Source organism: Gossypium hirsutum, chromosome A04, assembly GCF_007990345.1.
Source record: "Gossypium hirsutum isolate 1008001.06 chromosome A04, Gossypium_hirsutum_v2.1, whole genome shotgun sequence".
NCBI classification, from domain to species: Eukaryota; Viridiplantae; Streptophyta; class Magnoliopsida; order Malvales; family Malvaceae; genus Gossypium; species Gossypium hirsutum.
In genome coordinates, this window is record NC_053427.1 from 74,517,148 (window position 1) to 74,543,343 (window position 26,196).

At 32.7% G+C, this 26,196-nt stretch overlaps 1 protein-coding gene and 1 pseudogene across 1 annotated transcript; one reads left to right on the forward strand and one right to left on the reverse strand.

The window, feature by feature from the left end:
* Positions 1–5,599: 5,599 nt before the first annotated feature.
* LOC107960803 (uracil phosphoribosyltransferase-like) lies at positions 5,600–19,423 on the forward strand (annotated as a pseudogene).
* A 226-nt stretch (positions 19,424–19,649) lies between these two features.
* LOC107960802 (eggshell protein 2A-like) lies at positions 19,650–20,754 on the reverse strand. Its single transcript, XM_016897079.1, has 2 exons — positions 20,493–20,754; positions 19,650–19,765 (listed from the first exon to the last, which is right to left on the reverse strand). Exons 1-2 carry the CDS (start codon positions 20,752–20,754, stop codon positions 19,650–19,652), a joined length of 378 nt encoding a protein of 125 aa, XP_016752568.1.
* Between the last annotated feature and the right edge of the window lie 5,442 nt (positions 20,755–26,196).

Genomic DNA, 26,196 nt, shown 5'->3' on the forward strand with positions numbered 1-26,196 from the left:
AGGTGATTATTGAAACTTGTTCTTGACATTTAAATTGTTTTTCCCGAAGTTTTCAAAATTTTAATTTCATTGTTAATAATTTTTTCCGTGGTTATGAGTACAGCTTAGAACGTGACTGACTGAGTAACCGGGGTAGGGTGCTTGGGTTGTCATTCTACTTCGCGTCAAAAGGTTGTGTGACGTGATAGTTAAAGCTCCGCTAACCGGAATTAATTCTTAAGAATGCGTTGGGCTGAGTAACCGGGGTTTGGTGCTTGGCTGTCATCACTCTTCGCGTCAAAAGGTCTACATGTTCTTAAGAAAAATAAAAAATTAAAAAGTATGTTGGGCTGAGTAACCGGGGTTTGATGCTTGGCTGTCATCACTCTTTGCGTCAAAAGGTTCAACATACATATGTACATACATAAATAAATTAATAAATAAATAAAAAGTAAAAAAAATTAAAAAAATAATAATGTATACATATATGTAAATAAATAAAATTTGGGACTAAGGAAGAAACAAAGAGAGTGTCTTGGTAGGTTTAGTAATTCACCTAATTTCCATGAAATAATTCAAATCTATTTTAATTTATGTGTGTATTAATTGGAAAACTTTTTCTATTTTACTTAAAGCAAGCTTAGGGTTCTCTTTATTTTTCATATGCATTTTTAACTAATTCTTATAAAACTTTGGAATGGTATTTCTTTTATGGCAGAATCTAACTTTCACGGTGGACAGGAACCATACTTGAGGGCAAGCATGGACTAAGTAGGGGGAATTTGATAATGCTCTAGAATAACGTATTTTTATGTTTTAATCATGTGTTTATTCTGAGCTTGATCCTACTAATTTAAGCTATTTATGTATTTTTATCTTTTAAGGACTGATTTGGAGGCAAAAGTAAAATTAAGGGACAAAAGTGCGAATTTGGAGACACATTGGGCTGATATGCGACACAAGGAAAAGATTGTGCCAAAAGTGCAAGCATGGGAGACACAAGGACTAAAAATGCAAAAAGACGAGATTTTATTTTATAAGACTCCATTTTATTTATATTAGGATAATTAAATATTAAGATAATTATTAGGATTATTTAAATTTTAGGATTTTATTTTAATTATCTTTAATTAAATGTATTTATCTTTTTAGAATTTAAGTTCAATTAGACTATTTTTCTAGCACTATAAATAGGGGGTGAAGTGACTCTATTTGTTTTCATCTTTTTCTGTAAACACTCTCCCCCTGAAAGTCTAGGCTTTTGTTTCTTCATATTTTCTTTCAATAAAATTCCCTTTTCCATTTTTATATTTATTTTCTTTTCCACCATTATCATGAGCCGCTAAAACCTATCTAGCCGAAAGTTGTCAATATTCCCCAAAAAGGGTTCTTGAGGCCTAGAATTCGTACTTAGCCTTCTCACTAAGTATTCTTCGTTTCTCCGCACTACGGGCTGACGCTTCCGTCCATGGCCCTTAAGAAGTAAGCTTTTCAGCATATGCAAAGGCGGCCGCTTTGTATATTTTGGAAGGATTGCACAGTCGGTTCGTTAACTTGCTGCGTCAGAGGTTGGCAAGCCAAAGAGACAAAATGGCGTGGGATTCGCCATTAAGAAGCATTGATCTAGCATAAATTATTGGCTAGAGTCAGGTTCCCTAAAAATCATAAGTCTAATATTTGGAGCTGGTGGTCGTAGGCGCCCTCTTCCACTATAACTGGCTTACTTGAGTTGAGAAGGGTTACTTAAAAGCCAAGGATTGAACGAGACAACCAGAGGCTGGAACCTCGCCACATAAGAAACTTTCTCTTTTCTTGGAATCTCACGACATAAGAAACTTTCTCTTTTCCCAACTCTATTTATTTTTCCTTATTTCAATTTCTGCAATTTATTTAATTTCTCAATTTCAATTCTCTTTAAATTCTGCTTTTATTTTTCCAGATTCTTAATTTTATTTTTTTTATTTTTCAGGAACACAGGTTTTTTTGGCTAAAAAATTGTCCATGATTTCAAGGAACGAGCATTCGTACAATCCAGTCCCTAAGGATTCAACCCTACTTCCCCTTTACTATTATTTTTACTATTTTACAGGGAATAGGATATTTTTGGTGCTCTCAACGACACATCAAAGCCCTTGAAAGGAATATTATGAATTGACTTGTGAACATAATTAGAAGGGTTTTTGAAGAAGGTAGTATTGAATCCCTTTTTAACAAGACGTTGATTGTTTTAATTCCCAAAGTAAGCTTTCTAGAACTTATCTCACAATTCCAACCCTTAAGCTTATGTACAATGCCCTATAAGGTCCTCACAAATAACCTTAAGCCTATTATGTCATCCTTTATTGCAACTAATCAAACTAGCTTAGTTGGGGGGAGATATATAATGGATAACATGATTATTGCTTAAGAGGTTGTACATTTGATGCAGTACAAAAAGGGGAAGAAAGGGTAGATGGCAGTCAAATTTGACATGGAAAAGACTTATGATAGACTGAGATGGGAATTTATTAAGGATACACTCTTAGATGCCCAACTTTCTAAGAGGTTAGTTCACGTCATTATACGGTGTGTGTAACACTCATAACCCGTATTCGTCGTCAAACTAGGGTTAAAAGGCATTACTGGACATGTCGGAACAATTCACATTCATTTCACAATTATCCAAGCATCAAAGTCACACATCAATATAGAGTCCCTAACGTAGGTCAACGAGACCTTAAACATACTTTAGAAATGGGTCGGGACTAAACCGAGCTCATACAAAATTTTTTGAAACTCAAACATTTTTCAATGTTATAAAGGTCACACGCCCGTGTGAACAGGCCGTATGCTTCACACGGCATTAGACACGCTTGTGTGTCTAGGCCGTGGCAAAACAGGGTATACATACTAGTACACGACCACAAGACACGCCTGTGTGCCAGCCGTGTGAAAATTAAGGAGGCTACTGACTTGGGTCACACGGCCGACCACACGCCCATGTCCTACACACGACCTATAGACACGCCCGTGTGTCTAAGTCGTGTCAAAACTATAGGGTATACTGACTTTAAATCATAGGGTACCCCAGGGGACACATAACCATGTAACATAACCGTGTGTCACATACGACTGAGACATACGCTCGTTTCTCTGCTCGTGTAGACAAAAATAGGGTATTTGCAGAGCCAAATTTGCCACCCATTTTGAACCATCCCTACAAGCATCAAACCAAAACATTTTGTACCAAATTTTCAACCAATTCACAACCAAAACATACACCATTCATGACATATCATTATCAACAAATTTCATGCTTGTAATGCATACCAAATCATGCCAAATCATAAGCCAAAATCATACCAAAACATATGATTCATAATCTTACCAATTTATCAATTAAGTAATACCAAAACTTACCAAATTGACCAATTCACTTGGCCATTCATGATCATATCATATTGACCATATTGCATTACATATCATATACCAAAATCAAACCATAAGTTCAACCATAGTCAAGCCATATCACATGGCTAAATATTTACATCATAAAACCTACCAAAATAACTCTAGCCTATACATGCCATATGCCATATATACAACTCTCAAAATGGTACCAAAATAGATGCCCGATAGTCTGATTGAGTTGCTGACGATTCTGAGATCTGAGGTAGCTTTATAACACTATAAAACAGATAACATTTCACATAGTAAGCTTTAAAGCTTAGTAAGCTCGTACTGAATATAATCAATAGTTTATACTATACAAAACACCAACTAATAAACACTTAGTAGTTCATATTCATCCTTCAATTCTATTCCAACACATTTAACATGTTCATACAAGTTCATCAAACTTAATACACCTAGTATCATCTACAATATAGGTATCATACATACCTAATACTTTCCCGCGTTTATTCATTTCATTCTCACCTTTTTGTTCAATATATTAATTCGTTCGGAATCTTTTCAATTCCATAAGAATGTATCCATGATTAGCCGAAGCCGTAACAATCTCGCACACTTAGTGCCATCTCAATAAACCGAAGCTATCTCGGTATCGCACACTTAGTGCCTCCTATAGCTGAAGCTATTCCAATTCACACACTTAGTGCTATTTATAGCCGAAGCTATTTCAAACCGCACACTTAGTACCAAACATAGTCGATTTATCATCGTGCTCAAACCATAGTCAAATATATACCATTTATGCATTATCAAAGCATTAAAACATAATTGTAACATCATTTATTATGTACGAACTTACGTCGTACTCGGAATTGACAATTCGGATCGTTTACTCGATAACCTTCGATCTCCCTCGATCTAAATCCGAATTCCTCTTTTCTTGATCTATATGTATTCAAAATTAACTCTTTTATTCAAAAAATCATCCAATTCAATCCACATACACATATTTAGGGCATTTTACAAATTATCCCTCACATTTTTACATTTTAACACTTTAGTCCCTAATTCATAAAATCACAAAATACACAAAATTTCTTTATACACATGCTTAGCCGAATTTTCATCGAGTTCATATAACCCACATATTTCATTTATTTCATATTTTAGTCCCTCAAAATCTCATTTTTTACAATTTAGCCCAAATTACTCAAATTCATCAAAAATTCAAAGACAAAGTATATTTATCTATCACATATCTTTCATTTTTCATCATTTAACAACACAAAGCTCATAATTTCATCAATAGCTCAACTTAAAATCATCATCAAAATCAAAAATTGAGACATGGACTTAGTAAAACACAAAACAACGATAAAAAAAACATAGAAATCATAAAAAAACCGAACAAAATACATACCTAAATCAAAGAAAACATTGGTTGAACCCTAGCTTGTATTTTTCTTTCTTTTTCCTTGATAATTTTGGTAAACATGGATGAATGAAACACAAATTTCATGTTTTCTTTTATTAAATACTTAATAATACATCATTTACCATTTTGCCCAAAATTAATAAACATTTAAAACATTAATGTATAAGGCCATAAATATCCACTTACCATGTAAATGGAATATTAGCAACATAAGGACCTTTCAATTAAAGAAACATAGCAATTAAGTACTTTAACAAATAGAAGTCCACTTTTACATTTTACGCGATTAGGTCCTTTTATCAAATTGAGCACACAAACGATTATATTTTCATACGAAACTTTCACACACGCTTAACCACATACTGTACACACAAAAAATATTAAAATATTTTTCTGACTCAAATTTGTGGTCCTGAAACCACTATTTTGACTAGGGTCTAAACCGGGCTGTTACAGTATGTCACTTTTTAGTTCGCATCATTATGCGGTGTGTCACTTTTGTGTCCATGCAATTTTTGTGGAATGGATGCTTCACAGATAAGTTTATTCCTTCAAGAGGAGTAGGACAAAGATCTTATTTCCCCATATCTTTTTGTTTTAACAATGGAGAAGCTTGGTCAGATAATTAATTTGGTAGTCACGGAGTCTACTGTTCGACTAGGAATGGGAAGGCTTCCTCTTTCACATCTTTTTTTTTACGGATGATCTAGTTTTGTTTGGAGAAGCAAATAAGAAAACTATTGAATCCATGAGGTCATTCCTTTGACAATTCTGTTGTACTTGGTTCATAGAATGAATGCAGAGAAATCAAAAATCTATTTTTCAGCTAATGTTGATGAATTGGTTAAAGAGATGCTTAGTGAAGGGTTGAATTTTCAAAAGGTAAAGGACTTGGGGATCTACTTGGGAATACCATTGTTCCACAAAAGAGTCATTAGGAGCATGTTCCAATTTGTTATAAATAAGGTGCAGAAGAAGCTCAATAGGTTTGATGCTAAACTCCTATCTATGGCTGGTAGAGTTACTTTGGCTAAGTCAGTGTTGTTGGTTATATCAAGTTACTTTATGCAATCGACCATGATTCTTTTAGGAGTGTGTGAAAAGATTGAACAAGTTGTTAGGAGCTTTGTTTGGGGCTCTATAAGAGACTCTAGGAAAGTGCATTTAGTTAATTGGGATACATATTGCCAACCTATGAAGCATGGGGATTTTAGTTTAAGAAGATTGGTCCCCCAAAATCGCTCTTTTTGTGAAGGTAGATTTTCAGTTCACGACCAATGTAGATGCTCATTGGTTTTGTCTGTTATGGTATAAGTATAAGGTAATGGACTAATGTCCTAAATCTATTTATCGATTTTGTTGTTCTTATGTATGGCATTCTTTATCCAATATTTGGGAACAGTTTAGGCCTAATATTTCTTAGAGCATAGGCAATGGGAAAGATGTGGATTTTCTTGATAACATTTAGATTCTTGAATTGGGGGCCATTCGTAATCACATGTTGTTCAGCTTGAATGTAAAGATCAAGTTAAGTTAGCTGAGATGGTTAATGCAGAGATGTCTTGGAATATATAGACGAGGAGGGATAATTATTTTTGGTAACCACATAGAATTAAGAAGTTCTCTGTCAAATCGACGTATAATAATTTAGTATAGATAGATGGTCAAGCAAGGGATAATGTTTGGAGTGGAATTTGGAATAGCAATTTTCCTCCAAGAATCAAGCATTTTCTTTGGCTAGTTTTACACAAGAAGCTCTTAACAAATTTTGAAAGGAATAGGAGGAATATGTCTCCCATAATAGGCTAGACTCTGTGCGTGGATAAATTATTCATGTTTTGTGTGACTGCACTATTGCGACTAAGGTATGGGAAAATGTGATATCCTTATATTCTTTGTCTCACTTCTTTAGTTAAGATCTTTTGTACTAAGTAGTTGTCAATTTGAATGGTGATTTATGCTCATATGGGATTTTTTACTATTCTCATATGGAAAAATAAGAATAGTTTTATCTTTCAACAAGTAGCAAGTAGGCTTGAAGAGATTGTTTGCAGGATAGATTGCTTTGTTTCTAATATCCGCGAGCCATTAAAAAATTTTGGGTCCTTGGGAGTGAAGCAAGATGGGAGGGTAAAATGGCATCCATCGAGTCTGGGATGGGTTAAAGTCAATGCTGATAGGTCTTCAAGTGTGACCAGACACTGATTGATGGTTGGTGGAGTGGTGCACGATGTAACACCCCATACTTGAGCCCTACGCTGAGACGGGATACGAGGTGTTACCACACTTAATCACATGCATACAACCATTTCAATGTCATTAAGACTCGGTCAAATTAAAAACTTTTTCAAATTTTGTCTAAACTCCTTAATATTGGCCTATGAGGCCCTAAACATCCATTGGAAACCATTTAGGACCAACCCGAGTCCTTTAACTAACTTTAGAAAAATAACTCTTGAAACAGGGCACACGCCCGTGTGGTCATTATAACATGGTTGTGCTGATGGCGCCCGTGTGACACACACGGCCTAAGCATCTAGGGACACGCCCGTGTGAATTAAATTCTAAATTCGATCCTACAGGGGTTTTCACACGGCCTGACACATGCCCGTGTCTATGGCTCGTGTCCCTTACACAGCCATGACACGCTCGTGTCCTAGCCCATGTCTATAAATCTTGACATTCTGTTTCTGACGTCAGCATCCAATAAGGGGTACACGGCCAAGGCACACACGCATGGCCAGAGGCCGTGTCCTCCACACGGCTGAGACACACGGCCGTGTCTTTGCCCGTGTGTTTACTACCATGCATATTAACTTGCAAATTTTACGTGCAGGTGACACATGGCCAAGCAACACGCCCATAGGGCTGACTATGTGTCACACACGGCCTAGATACACTCCCGTGTGTCTACCCGTGTAGACAATATAAGGCTATCTACCAAGCCTTTTGCCAGCTTGAAACACCATCAAATGCCAACCAACATATCAAAGTCTAACTTACTATGATTTCTCAACCAAACAACCATAGTTAAGGCCTATATACATTTCTTATATTAAACCAACTAACAATTTTACATTCATGAAAGACTATCTTGCATTCATATATAAACTTTCAATATTAGCCATTTTCCATGGCCTTATACAAAATGAAGCAAATGCTAAAGTAAGCAAACACATTTGGCCAATTAACAATGACACAAAACTCAAAAGTCAGGGTCCTATACATGCCATAATCAAAATAAAAGATCTAACTATACCAAGCTCTTTGAATGATAGTGTAACTGGCTTCTCTGACATAGGCAATGATCCTCGAGCTACTTTGGTGACACTATAAGAAAATGGAAAGGAAATAGGGTAAGCCTAAAGCTTAGTAAGTTGCATGAAAATAAACAACAACTACTATTCATAAAGCAATATGCTCATAACCTTTCATAACTTATTCATGAATACCATAAATAGGCGTAAGTACAACTTACTCATCATCATCCAATACAACTCATGTAACACCCCTAACCCGTATCCGTTACCGGATTAGGGTTATAAGGCATTACTATATAAAACACAGTTCAGCACACTCATTCCTCACCTTTCATACACCAAGAATTAATAAACATTTAAAACTTATAAATTTCAAATATCCACAATTCACTTATTATAAATTCGAATACATGGGTCATAATTCCAATTCAGAAATAATCATACCTTACTGAACATATATCGCAAATAAGCACATTTCAAAAATTCCAACTAATTCAGTACGAACATATATCAAAACCCAACTGATTATGTTCCATAATTACTAAATTCGAACCAAACTTGTATATATCAAAGACATGTTCACATATGTAATACTTCCAATATTCAGTTCCTTATATCCATCATATTAATGCCACTTTCATAATTAAAATCATATTCCATTATATATCATTACATTTCATACTTCGAATATATGCCAATTTCTATCTCATTAATCGTATATCAAACATATCATTTGATAACTTCTGCACAAGTTCATAATAAAACCAACTGAATCATATTACATGAATTATTATGCAATCACATATGAAACTTAAATACATTATAACATGGCCGAACATACTAATGATGCATATATATATAAGTGCACAATTCATCCTAAAAATAAAAGTCATACTTAACACTTGAACACAAATAACACTCCAGCGTGCATCTAATTCATATCTATATTAATATACCTAAACTTCATATGTTTATTCTATTAACTAACCCAAAACATACTTAATCATTACCATCATTAACAATTTGAACCCAAACCAATACAATCAACCAAAACAATCATAAAACATATTCATTACTTACCACTTAGTAACCGAACATGTTAAGTTAATATACCACCATCCATCACTCTAATTATACCACATTTCATATTTCTAAAATGAGCTAACTATTAAAACGACTACCAAAACCAAACTCATTAAACATTTTAATTAAAAACATGTAAAACCAAACTTAAGCATAATAAGCAAGTCATTTTCGCATGGCTTTAAATACATATTTATTCAAAATAATTAACTCCAAGACTAGCCTATACATGCCACATAACCGAGTCTCAAAATATTATTTACTGAAATGATAATAGGATAGTGTGATGTCGTCTCCATCAACTTCCAACCTGAGCAAATCTCCGAAAATCTATAAACATAGGAAAAAGAAAACACAGAGTAAGCTTTTAAGCTTAGTAAGCTCGTATCTTAATAAACTTAACATAACAAATACTTTCATTATAATGTCGTAAACATAATATGCTATCTCACACAACCTTTCTAAATTTCATAACATGTTCTCATATCAAATTATCATCATTCAATATTATATTTACTCACTTAACCAACTTTAACTTTTACAAACTTATTCAATTAAATTTTCATACATCAACCCTTTCACACTTTCATATAGCCAAATGAACACATTATGGGAAATAACACATTTAATTATATATCTTTCTTATATGAATCTCGTATGATCATTTATAATCAAATTCACTTTTCATTCATATAGCATCTGACAAATTTCACATATGCAACTTTACAAATCACATCTTATTCATTCATTTATGTTTCATTGGCACATAACCATATTTCATTTCCACATACATCACAATACATTCTTTGCATATACTTACCTTATTTTCAAATAGGTAATCAATTATCACGTACCTAATCGTTTTAGCTCGTTTAACGTATTCAACTACCATATCAGCAATAAATCTTTTAGGCATAAACTTATAATAATTCACCGGCATAAAGCCTGCTAGGCCTAAGCTTATATCTCACACCAGCACAAGGCCTGCTAGACTCAAAGTCTGATTTTATACACCGGTAATAAGCCTGCTAGGCATAAGCCCGATTTAATTCACCAGCACATGGCTTGCTAGGCTCAAAGCCCGAATATCACCCTTATAAAGTCGTCTCATAAACAATTCATATAACATAGCATGTATACTTGTTCACTTTGCTCAATTTAATCATTCAATTCTCACATAGGTTCTGTACGTACCTGCATTGCTTAATTCATTTACACTTTCTTTCTCGACTTGACTTTGTCCGTTTAACCATTCGGAATCATTAAGGATACTCGGTATGGTCTTACATGTTATCACATATCAATGCCACTGTCCCACATAGGGTCTTACACGAAGTCGATTAACGATGCCGATGTCCCACACATGGTCTTACACGTAATCGCAATACAATGCCACTATCCCACACAGGGTCTTACATGTAATCACATCTCAATAACCTAATGTCATGACATTTGTATCCTATACTATTCTTAAGGTTCGTAAGGGCTTCCGAACGTCGTAACTCTGTTGATTTTTGGCTCGTAATCATGACCATCCAGTATTCAATTCAATTCAACAATAAATAAGCATTTATAACACAATTAAAGTACGTTTATTAGCATACGAACTTACCTCGTTCGCGGTAACGACGAATCAGATCGACGAATCTGATACTTTGTTTTTCCCTCGATATAGACTTGTATGAGGCTTAATTTGATCTAATCAATCAAATTCAACTATTACAATTCATATTCTATTCATTTTAACTCAATTTCATATTTTGGTAAAATTACTATTTTACCCCTAAAGTTTCAATTTTATTCAATTGTCCCTGAGCTAAAAAAAACATGCAAATTGACCATTTTTAACCATAATTAAGCTTAGCCAAATTTTCATGGTATCAAAACAGCCCATAAATTACTTTATAAAAAAATTACATTTTTGCCCCTGATATTTCAACTTCTTTACAATTTAGTCCCTAAGCTCGAAAAATGAAATTCATTCAATTTTGGCCAAACCCATGCCTAGCCGAATTTGCTACAACTTCATAACAGCCCATACTTTCATTTATTTACACTTTCAACCACATAATTTCAATAATTCACAATTTAATCCAAAATTGACATTTTTACCAAAATTTCACTTTACAAAACATGTATATCCAACAACAATAATTTATTTTCCATCATCAACTATCAAAATACTCATGCATTCAACAATGGCAACATTCAAATACTTTAATAGTTTTGAAATTAGAAATACGGGCTAGCTAAAATACGAAGCAACGATCTCAAAAACATAAAAATTATTAAAAACTGAACACAAAACATACCTAAATCACTTTATGCAAGTGCCGAAACTAAGGAAGATTCAATGGCTTTCTTTTTCTCCTCCATATTCAGCCAAGAAATAAAATTTGCATGGCCATTTTATGTTTTGTTTTTATTTAATACATTTTAATATTCCATTGACCTTTTTGTCCTTTATAATAATACATAATTTCATATATGCCAAACCACAAATCTCCACTATCATAAAATAATGGTTTAATTGATAAATAGGGACTTCTACTTTAGTAAAACATCGCAAATAAACACTTAGACAATCAGAATGCAACTTTTGCATTTTACGCGATTTAGTCCTTTTTGCTTAATTAACTATCGAAACGATAAAATTTTTCAATGAAACTTTAATACCATCTTTTTGCCACTCCGTAAATATTTATAAAAATATTTACGACTCGATTTATAGAAATGAGGTCCCGATACCTCATTTTCTAAACCCACTTGACCTTTGGGTCATACCATTTGAACTTAATAAATCACTTATAAAACAAATATCACAATATCAAAAACATTTTTAAAATCATAATTAACTCGTAACTATTAAATATAATATTTACAAACCTACTCGTCAAATTTGGTGGCCCCGAAACCACTGTTCCGGTTAATCCTAAAAACGGGTTGTTACAACTCATATTGCATACATTGAGTTCATATCTCATACATTTCAATTAGGTACCTGTACCACTCATCACATGATCGTAGCTTTTCTCATTTTGATAAAAATCATAAATCTTTTGTCAAACCATTAGGAATACTATCGGATACTCAATAGCCCTAACATGGGTTAAGATGCCGACGCCATGTCCCAGACATGGTCTTACATTGGCTTTCGTATAGCGAGGCCGATGCCATGTCCCAGATAGGTCTTACACTAACACACAACAAGCTGACGCCATATCCCAGACAGGTCTTACACTAGCTTGTATATCATGAGGCTAATGCATGTCCCAGACATGTCTTACACTAGCTCTCGTCTCAATGTCGATGCATGTCCCAAACATGTCATACATTGGCTTAAATATCTCGAGGAAGAAGCATGTCCCAGACATGTCTTACACTAGCACACAAATGATCCAAATGTCATGGCATGAATATCCGATGATTCCTAAGGCTCAACTAAGAGTTCTACTACCTCAATTCTCATCATGCTTAATCATTTCCACAATCAAATAATTTATGCTATAACAATTCATTCATACATGATAACAATGTAGTTATATTATTTACACACAACTTACCTCGGATTACAGAAAGTGGGCGACTAGTCGGTTTAGGTCTACTTGCTTGGCTTTCCATCGGTCTAGGTTCAGATTTTGTAATTCTTGATCTATAATGATAAAAATTCACAAATTTCATCATTTTATTGATCTAGGTATTCAACAATTTATAATTAGGCAAAATGACCATTTTGCCCCTAGACTTTCACAAAATGACTATTTTACCCCTAGACTCGAAAATTGATTTTTATCACATTTTCTCATTAAGCAAGCCTAGTTGAATACTTTTCATACTAGGAGCAGCCCACAATCCTCATTATTTCACACATTTATCACCTATTTTACAACTTATGCAAAATGGTCATTAGTTAGGGTTTCCATGAAAACTACTTCACAAAAGTTATTTATTTCACAACCATGATTCATTTTCTTCCATAAAATTTCAGAAAAAAACATGAACACTCTCATGGTAAAGCTCTAAACTTTCAACCACTTTGCAAAATAGTCCCCTTATTTGAAGGCTCATGCTACAAAGGTTCTAAAAGTACAAAAATCATCAAGAAAAACCATCAAGATCACTTACTTGTGAGGGTTACAAGTTGTTGAAATTTAAAGCTCCCAAAAACCCCATTTTTGCTGAAAATTTTGGTGGAAGAGAAGGAAGGAATGAAAAAGATGATGGCTAGACACTAGGGTAATATTTTATTATACATTAAGTTACCTACCCATTTGACCATTTGAATTTCTTGTCCCCTATGGTCGACCATCACCTTATAAGGGGTCTATTTTCCCTTTAAATACCCCTAATTTTGGTTCTCTAGCTATTTGACACCCTTAGCTATCAAAATAGGACTTTTGCACTTTATGCGATTTAGTCCTTTTTCACAATTAAGCATGAAATTGCTAAAATTAATTCACCAAAATTTTCATACTCTCATATAATCATGCCAAAACACATAAAATAATATTAAAGATAATTTCTTCGACCTCAGATTAGTGGTCCCGAAACCATTATTCCAACTGGGCCCAAAATCGAACCGTTACACACGACTCTACGGGGAATTGGTTGGAAAGTTTCAGAAAATACATCGGAAGGGGCTTTGCTCTTAAGTTTGAGTTATGGGCTATTTTAGTTGGACTTGAAGTGGCTCGATTAAGGAACCATAGTAAGATTATTGTTGAAAGCGACTCTTTGGATGTAATTGAGATGATATTGGGAAATTCTGTGAATATTCCTTCAATGACAATTATACGAAGGATTAATGAGTTCAGAAGAAAGTTACAATAAGTCAAGTTACAAGAATATGGTAACAGATTGGTTTGCTAAATCAGGCTCAATTAATGATGTTGAATTTACTTCTTTTTTTTTTCAGTTCCATAACTTTCCTGTAAGGAAATTATTGTTAGAAGATAAACTTGGTGCATCAAATGTAAGATTTTTTTGATCTAAAGGTAGTTGGTCGCCTTCTTCTATTATAAATAAAAAAAAAGTAAAAATTTTGTGAAATGCAATTGATAATGAAACAGAGTTTCTTAAAAAAAAGTCACTCATTTTATTCATCATAATCTTCTCTAATATTCCCTTTATTGTTTCTTTCTTTAAAGCTTTATTTTACAACTCATTGGTGGTTACGGACGTGGTGATCGGTTTTGTTATAGTGGATTCTCATATGGCCATCCAAAAAAGCCTATTTTAGGGGATAAAGTGCTTATCAGTTTTTTCTCTCCTTTTGTTTTTTTTAATAACTGAAACAATTTAGTTTCTTTATGTTTTTGTTTATTGTATTTAAATTTAAATTTTTCTTTAAGGTCTTTGTGCCTACACATCCATGAATTAAGCATCGGGTTTCAGTTTTAAGGAATAAGCAAATTCCTTGTCCCATTTTCAGTGAATTTTCTTCAAATTTTATCTGAACTTTAGATTGTTTTTAGCTTTTACATATCTGGATCAGTGGCAAAATCTTATTTTATTTTTCTTTTTTGATTTCTCTAGTTTTTTGGAGATGCTATGGCTACGTTAGGGGGGTTACTTATGTACAAAGCTTCAAGGGATTGGTTGGTAAGTTCTTACCTTGTACATATCTTTCTTCAAATTATATTGGAATTAAGGATGTGTTTTTCTATATGGAACATAAAATATCCTGGCTGGCAGCCTACTGTAGCAGGGGAGATTTAATCACCAATGGCTATTACTTCAGTTGAATTTATTGATCTAAAGGAACCTATAGTGGTTAATTTCACTTTTAACATTTAAATTCTATATTTCTTTAAATTTTTTGAATTAGTAACTAATACTTGTTTTTTTGGGTTTCTTAGATTGTTCCAATACTGAGAGTTGGTCTTACTCTAGCTGAACATGCATCATCCATTTTCCTAGCTACAAAAACATATCATTTAGGTAAAGTTGACATATTATCTTTGTAATGTTTTCTTCTGTAACACCCTATACCCGGTTCGACCACCTGACTCGAACAATAAGGTATTACAGCTATTAAACATTACTATCATACAAATATTTGGCATAAATAATCAACAAATCTATTTAAAAACATTAGCACAAGTGTGATGTAATTTACACTCAATATCAAGTATTAATTAAGCACACGAGACCCTTAAACCAACTCGGAATCATATCAAGACTAAATTGAAACTTTTACAAAAAAAAATCATGTAAAAAGTGTAAACAAGGGTAACATGGTTGTGTGGCCAAATTGTGCGACAAGGCTGAGGCTATGTGGTCCTAAGACATGGCCGTGTTGCCTAACCGTGTGATAGACTAATGCCATGTGAACAGACGTACACCAAAATCAAACAGACCACATGGTCGTGTCAGGCAACCATGTGTGGCACATAGCCATAGGCACTTAAACCTGCTTTTAGAACCAAGCTATCACACCTATAATCACTTAAGCCATAATTCATGCAATTACCATCCATTAAACCTACATAAAATACATCAAAACATACCAAATAACATCCAACCTAAGTGCCTAACCAATATGCCACCATTGGCACCACAATTCAAACATTAAACTTTAACCATTCAAGCATAACAACCTAACATTCCATGCCAATTCAACCATTAAACTAGTATCATTTCCTCATGTTCACATGCATGAAATCAAGTTAACCCAATAACCAAAACTTATGCACATTTCATAGCTAAGGTAGTATGAATAGCACTAAACAAATTTATACTATCACAAGCCAACAAACAACCATCATAGCTTACAAACTTATGCATTAATACATATAGCAAATGGCACAAAATGTAACTAAAAACTTATAACATACATTGCCAAACCCTATTTACATGCCACTTATAACCAGGCCAAAATAAGTAAATAGCTACCAAAAGAGTTGACGGATAGTGTGATCTCTAAAATTGATCCAATTGACAGCTCAAATCCGACAATCTACAAGGAAGAAAACAAAGCTTATATAAAGCTTAGTAATTTTGTAAAATTTAAACATCACATATCTGTCATTTAAAGCATATAATTCAATTTAACATATAACAACAATTCTTGCCATATTTCACATTACCTACCATGCCAAATGATTAGTAATATACATATAACATTGGCAAAATCACAATATACATGTTTTGCATACCATTTCACAACTAATAAGTATTTAGCCATTCATGCCATGAATTTAATTTCTAAACAATTCATTAATTGTTTTGCTCGGGGAACTATAGTAGATTAACTTCGAATATGCAGGGAAATAATGCTACACAAGCTAATCATCGGGACATTAACCATTACATAATGCTACTCACATAAGCTAACGAGAATTTGCAACAAATTCTAGATTCCAGCCATAGGTATGGTATCCACCACCGGTACATAGTATCTGAAAATATATCACTAGCACAAAGTGCCTGGAAATTGAAACACCTATACATAGTACCTAAAAACTATAATCACCGATATCTAGTGCCTGGAATACCCTAATGACATGTCATTTGTATCCTAATCATTCACTAAGCTCACACGGGTCTTAACTTGTATTCTATAATCTTTTCATATTTATAAAATTATACCTTGGTCAACTTGATTACATATATATATTACATAAAACAACATGACTCAACTCAAACATATACAATTGTCATACTTACAATTCAAACCTTTTTTTCCACTTTCAAACTTACCACAATTAACCAAATTCACCATACACACATACATATAAGCATATAATTAGAATTCAAACCATCAATAAGCTTAAGAAATCTAATACGAACTTACATAAACGAAACAACTACAAGCACTATACTGAGAACTACTTGACAACTTTCCTTTTTTCGCGATTATTGACCGGTTGATCCGTTTATTTATCTACATATAATAATTTAGCTCAATTAACTAATTCAAATCTCTTAAAATATCTAAATTCATATATTTGACCCTTTAATAACATTTTACATTATTACTCTAAACTTTTACCTTTTATTCGATTTAGTCTTTAAAACTAAAACTTTTACATATATCACAATCAAACCAAAAACACTTATGCTGAAATTAACCTTATATATATACAACCCATTATTACTGAAATTTTATAATAATTTCATGCTAAATTTATTATTTTATCATTTTAGTCCCTAAACTTAAAACTAACCAAAACTACTTTACAAAACAGTCCTATTTAACAATCAAGCTTCAAACTTAACCATTTAACTTCAAAAATATCCAAAAATCATCAATGATAAGTTTCAAAATGTTTATTAGTTTTACAAAATAGTCCATGGATTAGTTAAATTAAGCTAGAATGATATCAAAAACATAAAAATTATTAAAAACGGATAATAAATTCAGTGACATGAAAGGTGTTGAGCTTGGCCGAACTACTTGAGGTTTATCAATGATTGTTTCGGGTGGAATTGATGAAGAAAATGGAATGAAAATGGTCACATGTTTTGTTTTTATGTTTTAATCATTTTTAAATTATTAAACAATATTATATTAACAAAATATTACACCAAATATGTATAGTAACCAGCCATTATATTCCAACGTGATCAAGTTGCCTCATAAAACCCTCTAAAGATGATTTTATAACCATTAAGAAAATATATACTAATAGCGATTAAATTTTACGATTTTTATAATTTAATTTTTTTTCCTTAATTAACAATCAAATCACTAAAAATTTTGGACCAAATTTCAATTTACTTATATAACAAATCCATAAATATTTAATAAAAATATTTACGGTTCGATTTATAAAAATGAAATCTCAATATCTCATTTTTGAAAACCACTCGACTTTAATTAATTATCCAATTAACAAAACTTACCAAATCAGAATTTAATAAAACACTATAATCAACTCTTAAATATTAATAAACACTATTTACGAACTCACTTGTCGGGATTATGACCCCAAAATCTCTATTTTCGATGTTGCTGAAAAACGTATTTCTACATTTTCTCCGCTCAACCAACAAAAGATAACATAGTTCATTTTTAAAGATATCTTTATTTGGCTTTTGTTTCCTACATGTTACTTAAGACTACCTCTTATCCTACATTTTCTTATATGGCCAACCAGTTTACTTGTTTATGATTATTTATGGCTTTGTGAACGAAGGGCTAAGCAGAGATGTAAAAAGACTTTTGCCAACAGTTTATCTAAATAATAAGAATTTACTTCTCTTTCTATTATGTGGTTCCCACCTCCTAGTATGTTCCCAGTGGAACTGTGGTAATTTAGTTCGGTCAGCCCCCTTTCATCCTTTTGATTTGCTGAGTGCAGGCTTAACTGTGTGTGTAATTTGTGCTAATGTGCTCTTGTAGGTTGCCTAAAATGCTTTTTGAAGGATCTCGAGTTTTTGTGGTAGATCCTTTGTTGGCAACAGGTACTAATCTTCATCTTAGAGCTAGAAATCTTGTATCCATCTTAAAGAAATATAAATCTTTTTGGCATTTGTACCTCTTATTTCAGCATTCAATTTGTTGAAAATCAAGGAAATCATTATTTTTGTGTTGAAAGTGAAGGTAAGTATTATCATGGTAGCTGTGCCGCACAAGCGTTGTGTTTTAAGAGATCATTTTTCTTGAGACTGAGGTTGATAATGTTGCACTGCTTTTGCTAATTTTCTTGTTAAGAGTTTCATGCGGCACAATTGTGGCAGCACTTGACCTCTTAGAGGAACGTGGAATTGACAAGAAGCTAGCAAATGAAAGTGGTAAATAATTTGGAAGAATCTGTCTCTTTTCAGTTGAATTTGCATCTCGGAACTTCTTCGGAACTTCTTCGGAATGTGATTAAGTATTACATCCCACAGTTTGACCTTAGCTATTCCTATGAAGACTGGGAAAACTCTAGATAAAATGTGTCTATATTTTCCCATATTCAACTTTGCCAGAAATCATTACTTTCAATATGCATTTTTTATGCCAACTTACTAATATGAATGAAGCTGTTTTATTACAGATATCTGTTGTGGCAGCTCCTCCAGCCCTTCAAAAGCTCAGCGAGAAATTCCCGGGGTAATTAAATGAATCCGTACGGTAACTTGTGTATTTACTGGTTTTGTGATTATCAGGCTTCATGTTTATACGGGAATCATCGATCCCATGGTCAATGACAAAGGGTAAGCGCTGTCTTATTACAGAACTTGGGCTTATGAATGTTGTGATATGAGAAGTGTAACTTTGGGTGCTTTTAGGATTATCGTTCCTGGACTTGGAGATGTAGGAGATAGTGGCTATGGTACATGAGTAGAAATAAAAACAAGGAGAAAACTATCAATGATGTGAAATTTGGATTTGTTGACTCCATCATCTTGTTTAAAAGGCTTGCTAGTTGCCTTCCAAATTTGTTTACTTCTAATAACTTGAAATAGACTATTCTCATCTGGTTTAAAAGAACTAATGCCCTACGTATGATTCTTTTTGGCTTATTAGACATTCATCTTGGCAATAGCATCACCAGATTATCCAGTTTCTAACGACCACTTGCAATTCCTCCACCACCTACATGATAACCACCATCATCCTTCTCTGTTGATATTGCCACCACTATGGTCGAAGTATCTACTGCCATTCCGCCGATACTGAATCCTATATCTTGCAGCCGCCAGACATGGTTAGGCAAACCGAAAGGGAAACCAAAGCGGCCATCAAAAAGTCATGCATAACTTTACACGTTTATGTACAATCCGTTGCTCGTGTATGAAAGCAGTACTGAAATAATGTGTTTCAAGAGTTGAAACAGAAGTTTCAATAATAATAATAGTTGAAATAGAAGACTCATTCATCATTAGAGATTTTGATAAAACGCTTCAAAAATTTAAAATTTAGTCATTCTATTTTTATTTTCATGAATTTTGTTTCTTTATTTTTATATTTCAAAATTCAGATCCGATTATTAATAATATTTTTTTTCAATTTATTTGCATAATATTTTAACATTAAAAAAATAATTACGAGATAGTAATATAACTAAAAATAACATTATAATAAATTTCACTTTAACAAAATAATTTTAACTATGATAATAGTTAAATTTAAATTTTGAAATATGAAAAATAAAAAGATTAAAATTTAAAATAAATTTTAATTTTTACAAATCAAATAAATAGTAATTTTGCATTGCACTTCAAACATGGATATGAATGAGCTAGGAGGAACAAGCTTTATAATTTACATAATCAAATCAAAAAATGTTAATCTATTTTACATATAGCTTTTATATATATTTGTTGTGTTCTCCCATTGAAGTTAACCAACGAATCTTCGTTTTTTTGTCATTCTAATTACATACGTGATTTGCCTCTTTAACAGCCACCTCCTCCTCCACCACCACAGCCACCACCACCGCCACCTCCTCCAGCGTCAAAACCTCCTCCCCAACTGCTATACCCTGCATCACCAGAACCACCAATATATATGTTTACATGATCTTCGCCAAAGCGATGATGACCAGCATCAGCACCGCCACCGCCAATATTACTACTCCCTACGGAAGCACATCGACTAAGAGCAGCAAACAGAAGCATCATACATAAAAATACAGAGAATATAATAACCGGAATCACCCAAGGTTCCATTGATCTTTTTTTCTTTTTCCTTCTAATGTGTTGATAATGATGAACTACTTCTATATCCATCAACTCCTTTTATAGGTTATACGGTTGTCGTACGTTAGAAGCAATCTCTTATTGAATATCATACTTTTTAAACCCCTAAAAGAAGAAAGAAAGAAAGAAAAAAGTCATAAACCGCGTTTGGGTATATCGAAATTGAATGAAGCAATTATTAGGGTATAGATTAGTAACTACGAAACCATATGTTTAAAGGTAAAAGTCAAACATATATAAATATTTGAATTGATTACATCGGACTAGGCAATGGGCGGAGCTTTGAGTGTTTCTGCCAGAGTAACGCGGAATTTATTAAGGATACACTCTTAGATGCCCAACTTCCTAAGAGGTTAGTTCACGTCATTATGCGGTGTGTCACTTTTTAGTTCGCGTCATTATGCTGTGTGTCACTTTTGCTTCCATGCAATTTTTGTGGAATGGGTGCTTCACAGATGAGTTTATTCCTTCAAGAGGAGTAGGAAAAGTGATCCTATTTCCCCATATCTTTTTCTTTTAACAATGGAGAAGCTTTTTCAGACAATTAATTTGGTAGTCACGGAGTCTACATGGAAGCCTGTTCGATTGGGAATGGGAGGGCTTTCTCTTTCACTTCTTTTTTTTTTACGGATGATCTGGTTTTGTTTGGAGAAGCAAGTAAGGAAATTGTTGAGTCCATGAGGTCAGTCCTTTGACAATTCTGTTGTACTTGGTTCATAGAATGAATGCAGAGAAATCAAAAATCTATTTTTCAGCTAACGCTGATGAATTGGTTAGAGAGATGCTTAGTGAAGGTTTGGGTTTTCAAAAGGTGGAGGACTTGGGGATCTAGTTGAGAATACCATTGTTCCACAAAAGAGTCACTAGGAGTACGTTCCAAGTTGTTATAAATAAGGTGCAGAAGAAGCTCAATAGGTTTGAAGCTAAACTCCTGTCTATAGCTGGTAGAATTACTGTAGCTAAGTCAGTGTTGTTGGTTATATCAAGTTGCTTTATGCAATCGACCATGATTCCTTTAAAAGTGTGCGAAAAGATTGAACAAATTGTTAGGACCTTTGTTTTGGGCTCCACGAGAGACTCTAGGAAAGTGCATTTAGTTAATTGGGATACATACTGCCAACCTATGAAGCATGGGGGTCTTGGTTTAAGAAGATTGGCCCCAAAATCGCTCTTTTTTTTATGAAGGTAGATTTTCAGTTCACGACCAATGTAGATGCTCCCTGTTTTTGTTTGTTAAGGTATAAGTATAAGGTAATGGACTGATGTCCTAAATCTATTTATCGACCCTGTTGTTCTTATGTATGGCGTTCTTTATCAAATATTTGGGAACAGTTTAGACATAATATTTCTTGGAGCATAGGCAATGGGAAAGCTTGATAACATTTAGATTCCTGAATTGGGGGTCATTCGTAATCACATGTTGTTCAGCTTGAATATAAAAGATCAAGTTAAGTTAGCTGAGATGGTTAATGCAGATGGTTAATGCGGAGATGTCTTGGAATATATAGACGAGGAGGGATAATTGTTTTTGGCAACCACATAGAATTGGGAAGTTCTCTGTCAAATCAACGTATAATAGTTTAGTACATATGGATGATCGAGCAGGGGATAATGTTTGGAGTGGAATTTGGAAGACCAATTTGCCTCCAAGAATTGGGAAGATAACATGTTTTAATCTCATTCTTAACGCGTTTTGAATAATTATCTGATTTAATTGTGAATTTTATACTCATAATCCTTTAAATTCATATTTTTATGTTTAATAGAGCACTTGTGAGCGAAAAACGAACAAAAATTGGAGCACCAAAGCAAGTTGAAGAAGTCACATGGGCCACAACTTTTCACACGGCCGTGTGATATGCCGTATCGATTTCACGGGATTGTGCATTGAATAGTAGAAAATCACAATTTTTAGGTTTTTTTTTTTGCATTTTAAGACATATATATAACAAAGATAAAAAGATATGAGAGAGCCGTTAAAAAATACTCAAGAAAACAACTCGAAAAATACCATTGAAGCTGATTTGAAGCAGATTACCATCAATATTGAAGATTCTCAATTGATTTATTAGAAAGTTATCATGAATTTTTTTTTATTCTTTCGTATATACTATATATTTGATTTTTCTCTTCTCAAGTATGAACTAATTTTCTAAATGCCTTAGGGAGTTGAACCCTACGATGAAATATGTCATTTGATTTCTATTTTAATTGATAAATACTTAGTTTTTTGTTCTCAATTATATTTGCTTAATTCTTTGTTTGATATTTCTAAAGTATTAATCCATATTCAATATGCTTAAATCGATAGTTGAATAGACCTTGTTTAAGATTAGATATTGCGTAATTAAGTGGAGTTGCATGCAATCCTAGAAATAGGATGATATAAATCTACTAGATTAGAGTCAAATCTAATAGAAGAACCCATAGCACAAGTTAATGTGATAATAGTGGTTTTAATTAGAAAGAAATTTCAATTAATCAACTTAAGTCAGTTGCTCTTATACTTGAAAGAGATATTAGTATAATTTAAGGATTTCTACGGATCAATGTGCTAAGTAAAGAAATTGCGTTATTTATATTGATAGTGACAGATGAAATCGAGGTAGATTCTTACTTGGATATTGTTCTGTTTCTTAGTTGTTATTCGATTATTTTCGTGTTTTTTTTTGTCGCGTTTGTTAGTTAATTAAATTAGTTAATTTTAGTTTTAACGGATCATTTGAATTATTCGGTTAAATAATAGAAAGACGTTAATTACTAATACTTGTAGTCCTTGTGGGAACGATATCTTTACTTACCGTAACTGTACTATTAATTGATAGGTACACTTACCTTAATCAAATTTTTAATTAATTTCGTGGACATCATATATATATATAAATTAGCTTTTTTACCTATAAACTTAATCATATTAAGCTATTTTTTATAAAATTTTAAGATTTCATTAATAATATAATTGTAAAATTAAAATATAATAAGCTAAAAGTTAAATTTAAAAAACATAATAATTAGAATTGGAATCAATTTAAACAAACCATATATTCATAAATAAAGAAGTAAGATGAGTCCAATAAATTAAATTTTACATTTTAAAACAAACTCTGATCTAGATGTGCAACTTTTTTTTTCTTCCACCAATTTTTCAATCATTAATAAAAGATTTCAAACTATGAATAAATTTTTTTTATTTACAAATTCGAAATAGAAATAAGAACGATTTCAAACTATTAATCAATCGAATAATATGATAAATACGTTGAATATTTGACGGAAAACATGAAAGAAAAAATAATATAAATTACTTATTAATAAGTGTAATAACTTACGTGCAATGAAGTCATTTTATTAGAAATAAGAAGGCAAAAATTATCTAATCATTTACAGCCCGTAAAAGAAACAAAATACCAACAATCTACCTATCCAAAAACCCTTTCACAACAAATCACCAAGAAAGCAAATCAATCATAATCATGACTACTTTTAGTGAACCCACCATTGAAATGCTTCTCAAAGGATCACCAAAACATACCAAAACTATCGAAGCATGTGCAAGATTAAACATGGAAAAACCACTCCTTGATCACCTGAAGGCTCCAATAAATCCGACAATATTTGGTAATGCTAAAGCTCCTTAGAGCTGCCATTCTCCCAATAGAAAACTCAAAATCCACTTCTTATGATAGCATACATCACTTTCAAAAAGAAAGAAAATCATCTTACATGAGGTAGTACAAACATCCAACATGATCATCAAAAAAATTCATGACGAATGCATACAAAACGTCTCATGGAGGTCAACTGATCAAATAAGACTCGTTTAATCCACTTGAACTAGTCCGATTTGTGGAACACATGGAGAAATCCATCCACTTGAAGTCTTAGTGGCCCGATGAAACAATCCAATAAAACTAGAGTTATCAAGATAATTATTGTAAATCCTAAGGGATAAAGATTTTTAGAGTTTAAATCCCCTAGGCTCTCATATTGTAGATAGACACTAATCTCAGCCATTGATATAATTCAATCTGTAGCGTTGGATCTAGAGGAGTTCAACTATAAATAGAGGTCTTACCATCATTTGTAACCACTCAGTTGTAATCATTCATAGTAATCGAATACTATTGAGAACATTTATTCAAACACTTGGCGTGCTTTTACTTTCTTGTGGTTTTTCTGCTTTTTCGTTCTTCTTTTATCTTTGAGTTGCTTTTGCTTTGTTTTCGATGTCTTGGAGAATTTCTATCGAGAATACTCACTTTGTGAGAGTTAAGTTGACTTTGACGGATTTAAAACAAAAAAAAAAAGAATTGCTTAAAACTATATAGATTACAATACTAAAGTTTTAACCCCGTGACACAATATTGAACATGAAAAAATTACTCCTTCATCACCTAAAAGCTCCAATAAAACCAACAAAATTTGGTAATGCCAAAGCTCCTAAGAGCTTCCATTGTCCCAATCGAAGACTTAAAATCTTGTATATTCACATATTAAAATATTTCTCTCATTTTATAAACATAACATAAACACTTAATTTACATGTTCACATTTATCTTTATTTTCACATATTATTGCATATATACATACACTTTTATTCTCACATATCACTTTTGTAGTCCTTAATAAGTCTCAGAGGAGTTCAATAATTCCTTTACTTGTAGAGATCTAGGCTCAACACGAACTCCTGGCCTATAATAGAATTTTGATAATAGGAACTCCAAAAATATATATAGGAACTCTAGTAAACACATTACAAAACCCAATACTCCTCTCCTAATACCCTTCGGACTCCCATATCATCAACTTGATACTCATCTGAATCCCTAACCCTTTTCAACTTCAAAATCATTTCATTATCATATGTCATATTTCCTTTGAGTTCGCTAAGGCATTTATTCACATATCACTTTCATATAACATACTTGACATATCACACATATATCACTTTGTATCATATAACTTATTCACTTTGAATCACATAAATACATTCACTACATTTTTAATTCACATATTTATTTATTCACAATTCACAAAAATATAAACATAACATATATTCACAACACTTAGCGCTTTAGATTTCAATTCACTGTCATTAAACACTTTACTTATAACACTTCACTTAAATATTTTATTTCACTATTTTATCACACTTAGTAATTTTTTTAACATTTTACAATTTAGTCCTTAAATTATTGAAAATTCAATAATTATTATATCACTTTACACTTCACTACTATCACATAATAGTTCATTTAGGTCTTTAATCACAATATTGGTTTCACATAACACCTTTTGTACGCTTTACAATTTAGTCCTCTTTATAATAATTTCACTATGCTACATTTATTTACTTATCAATTTATGACAAATAAATAAATTTTCACTCTTTAAAATTTAATCCTCAGTTCC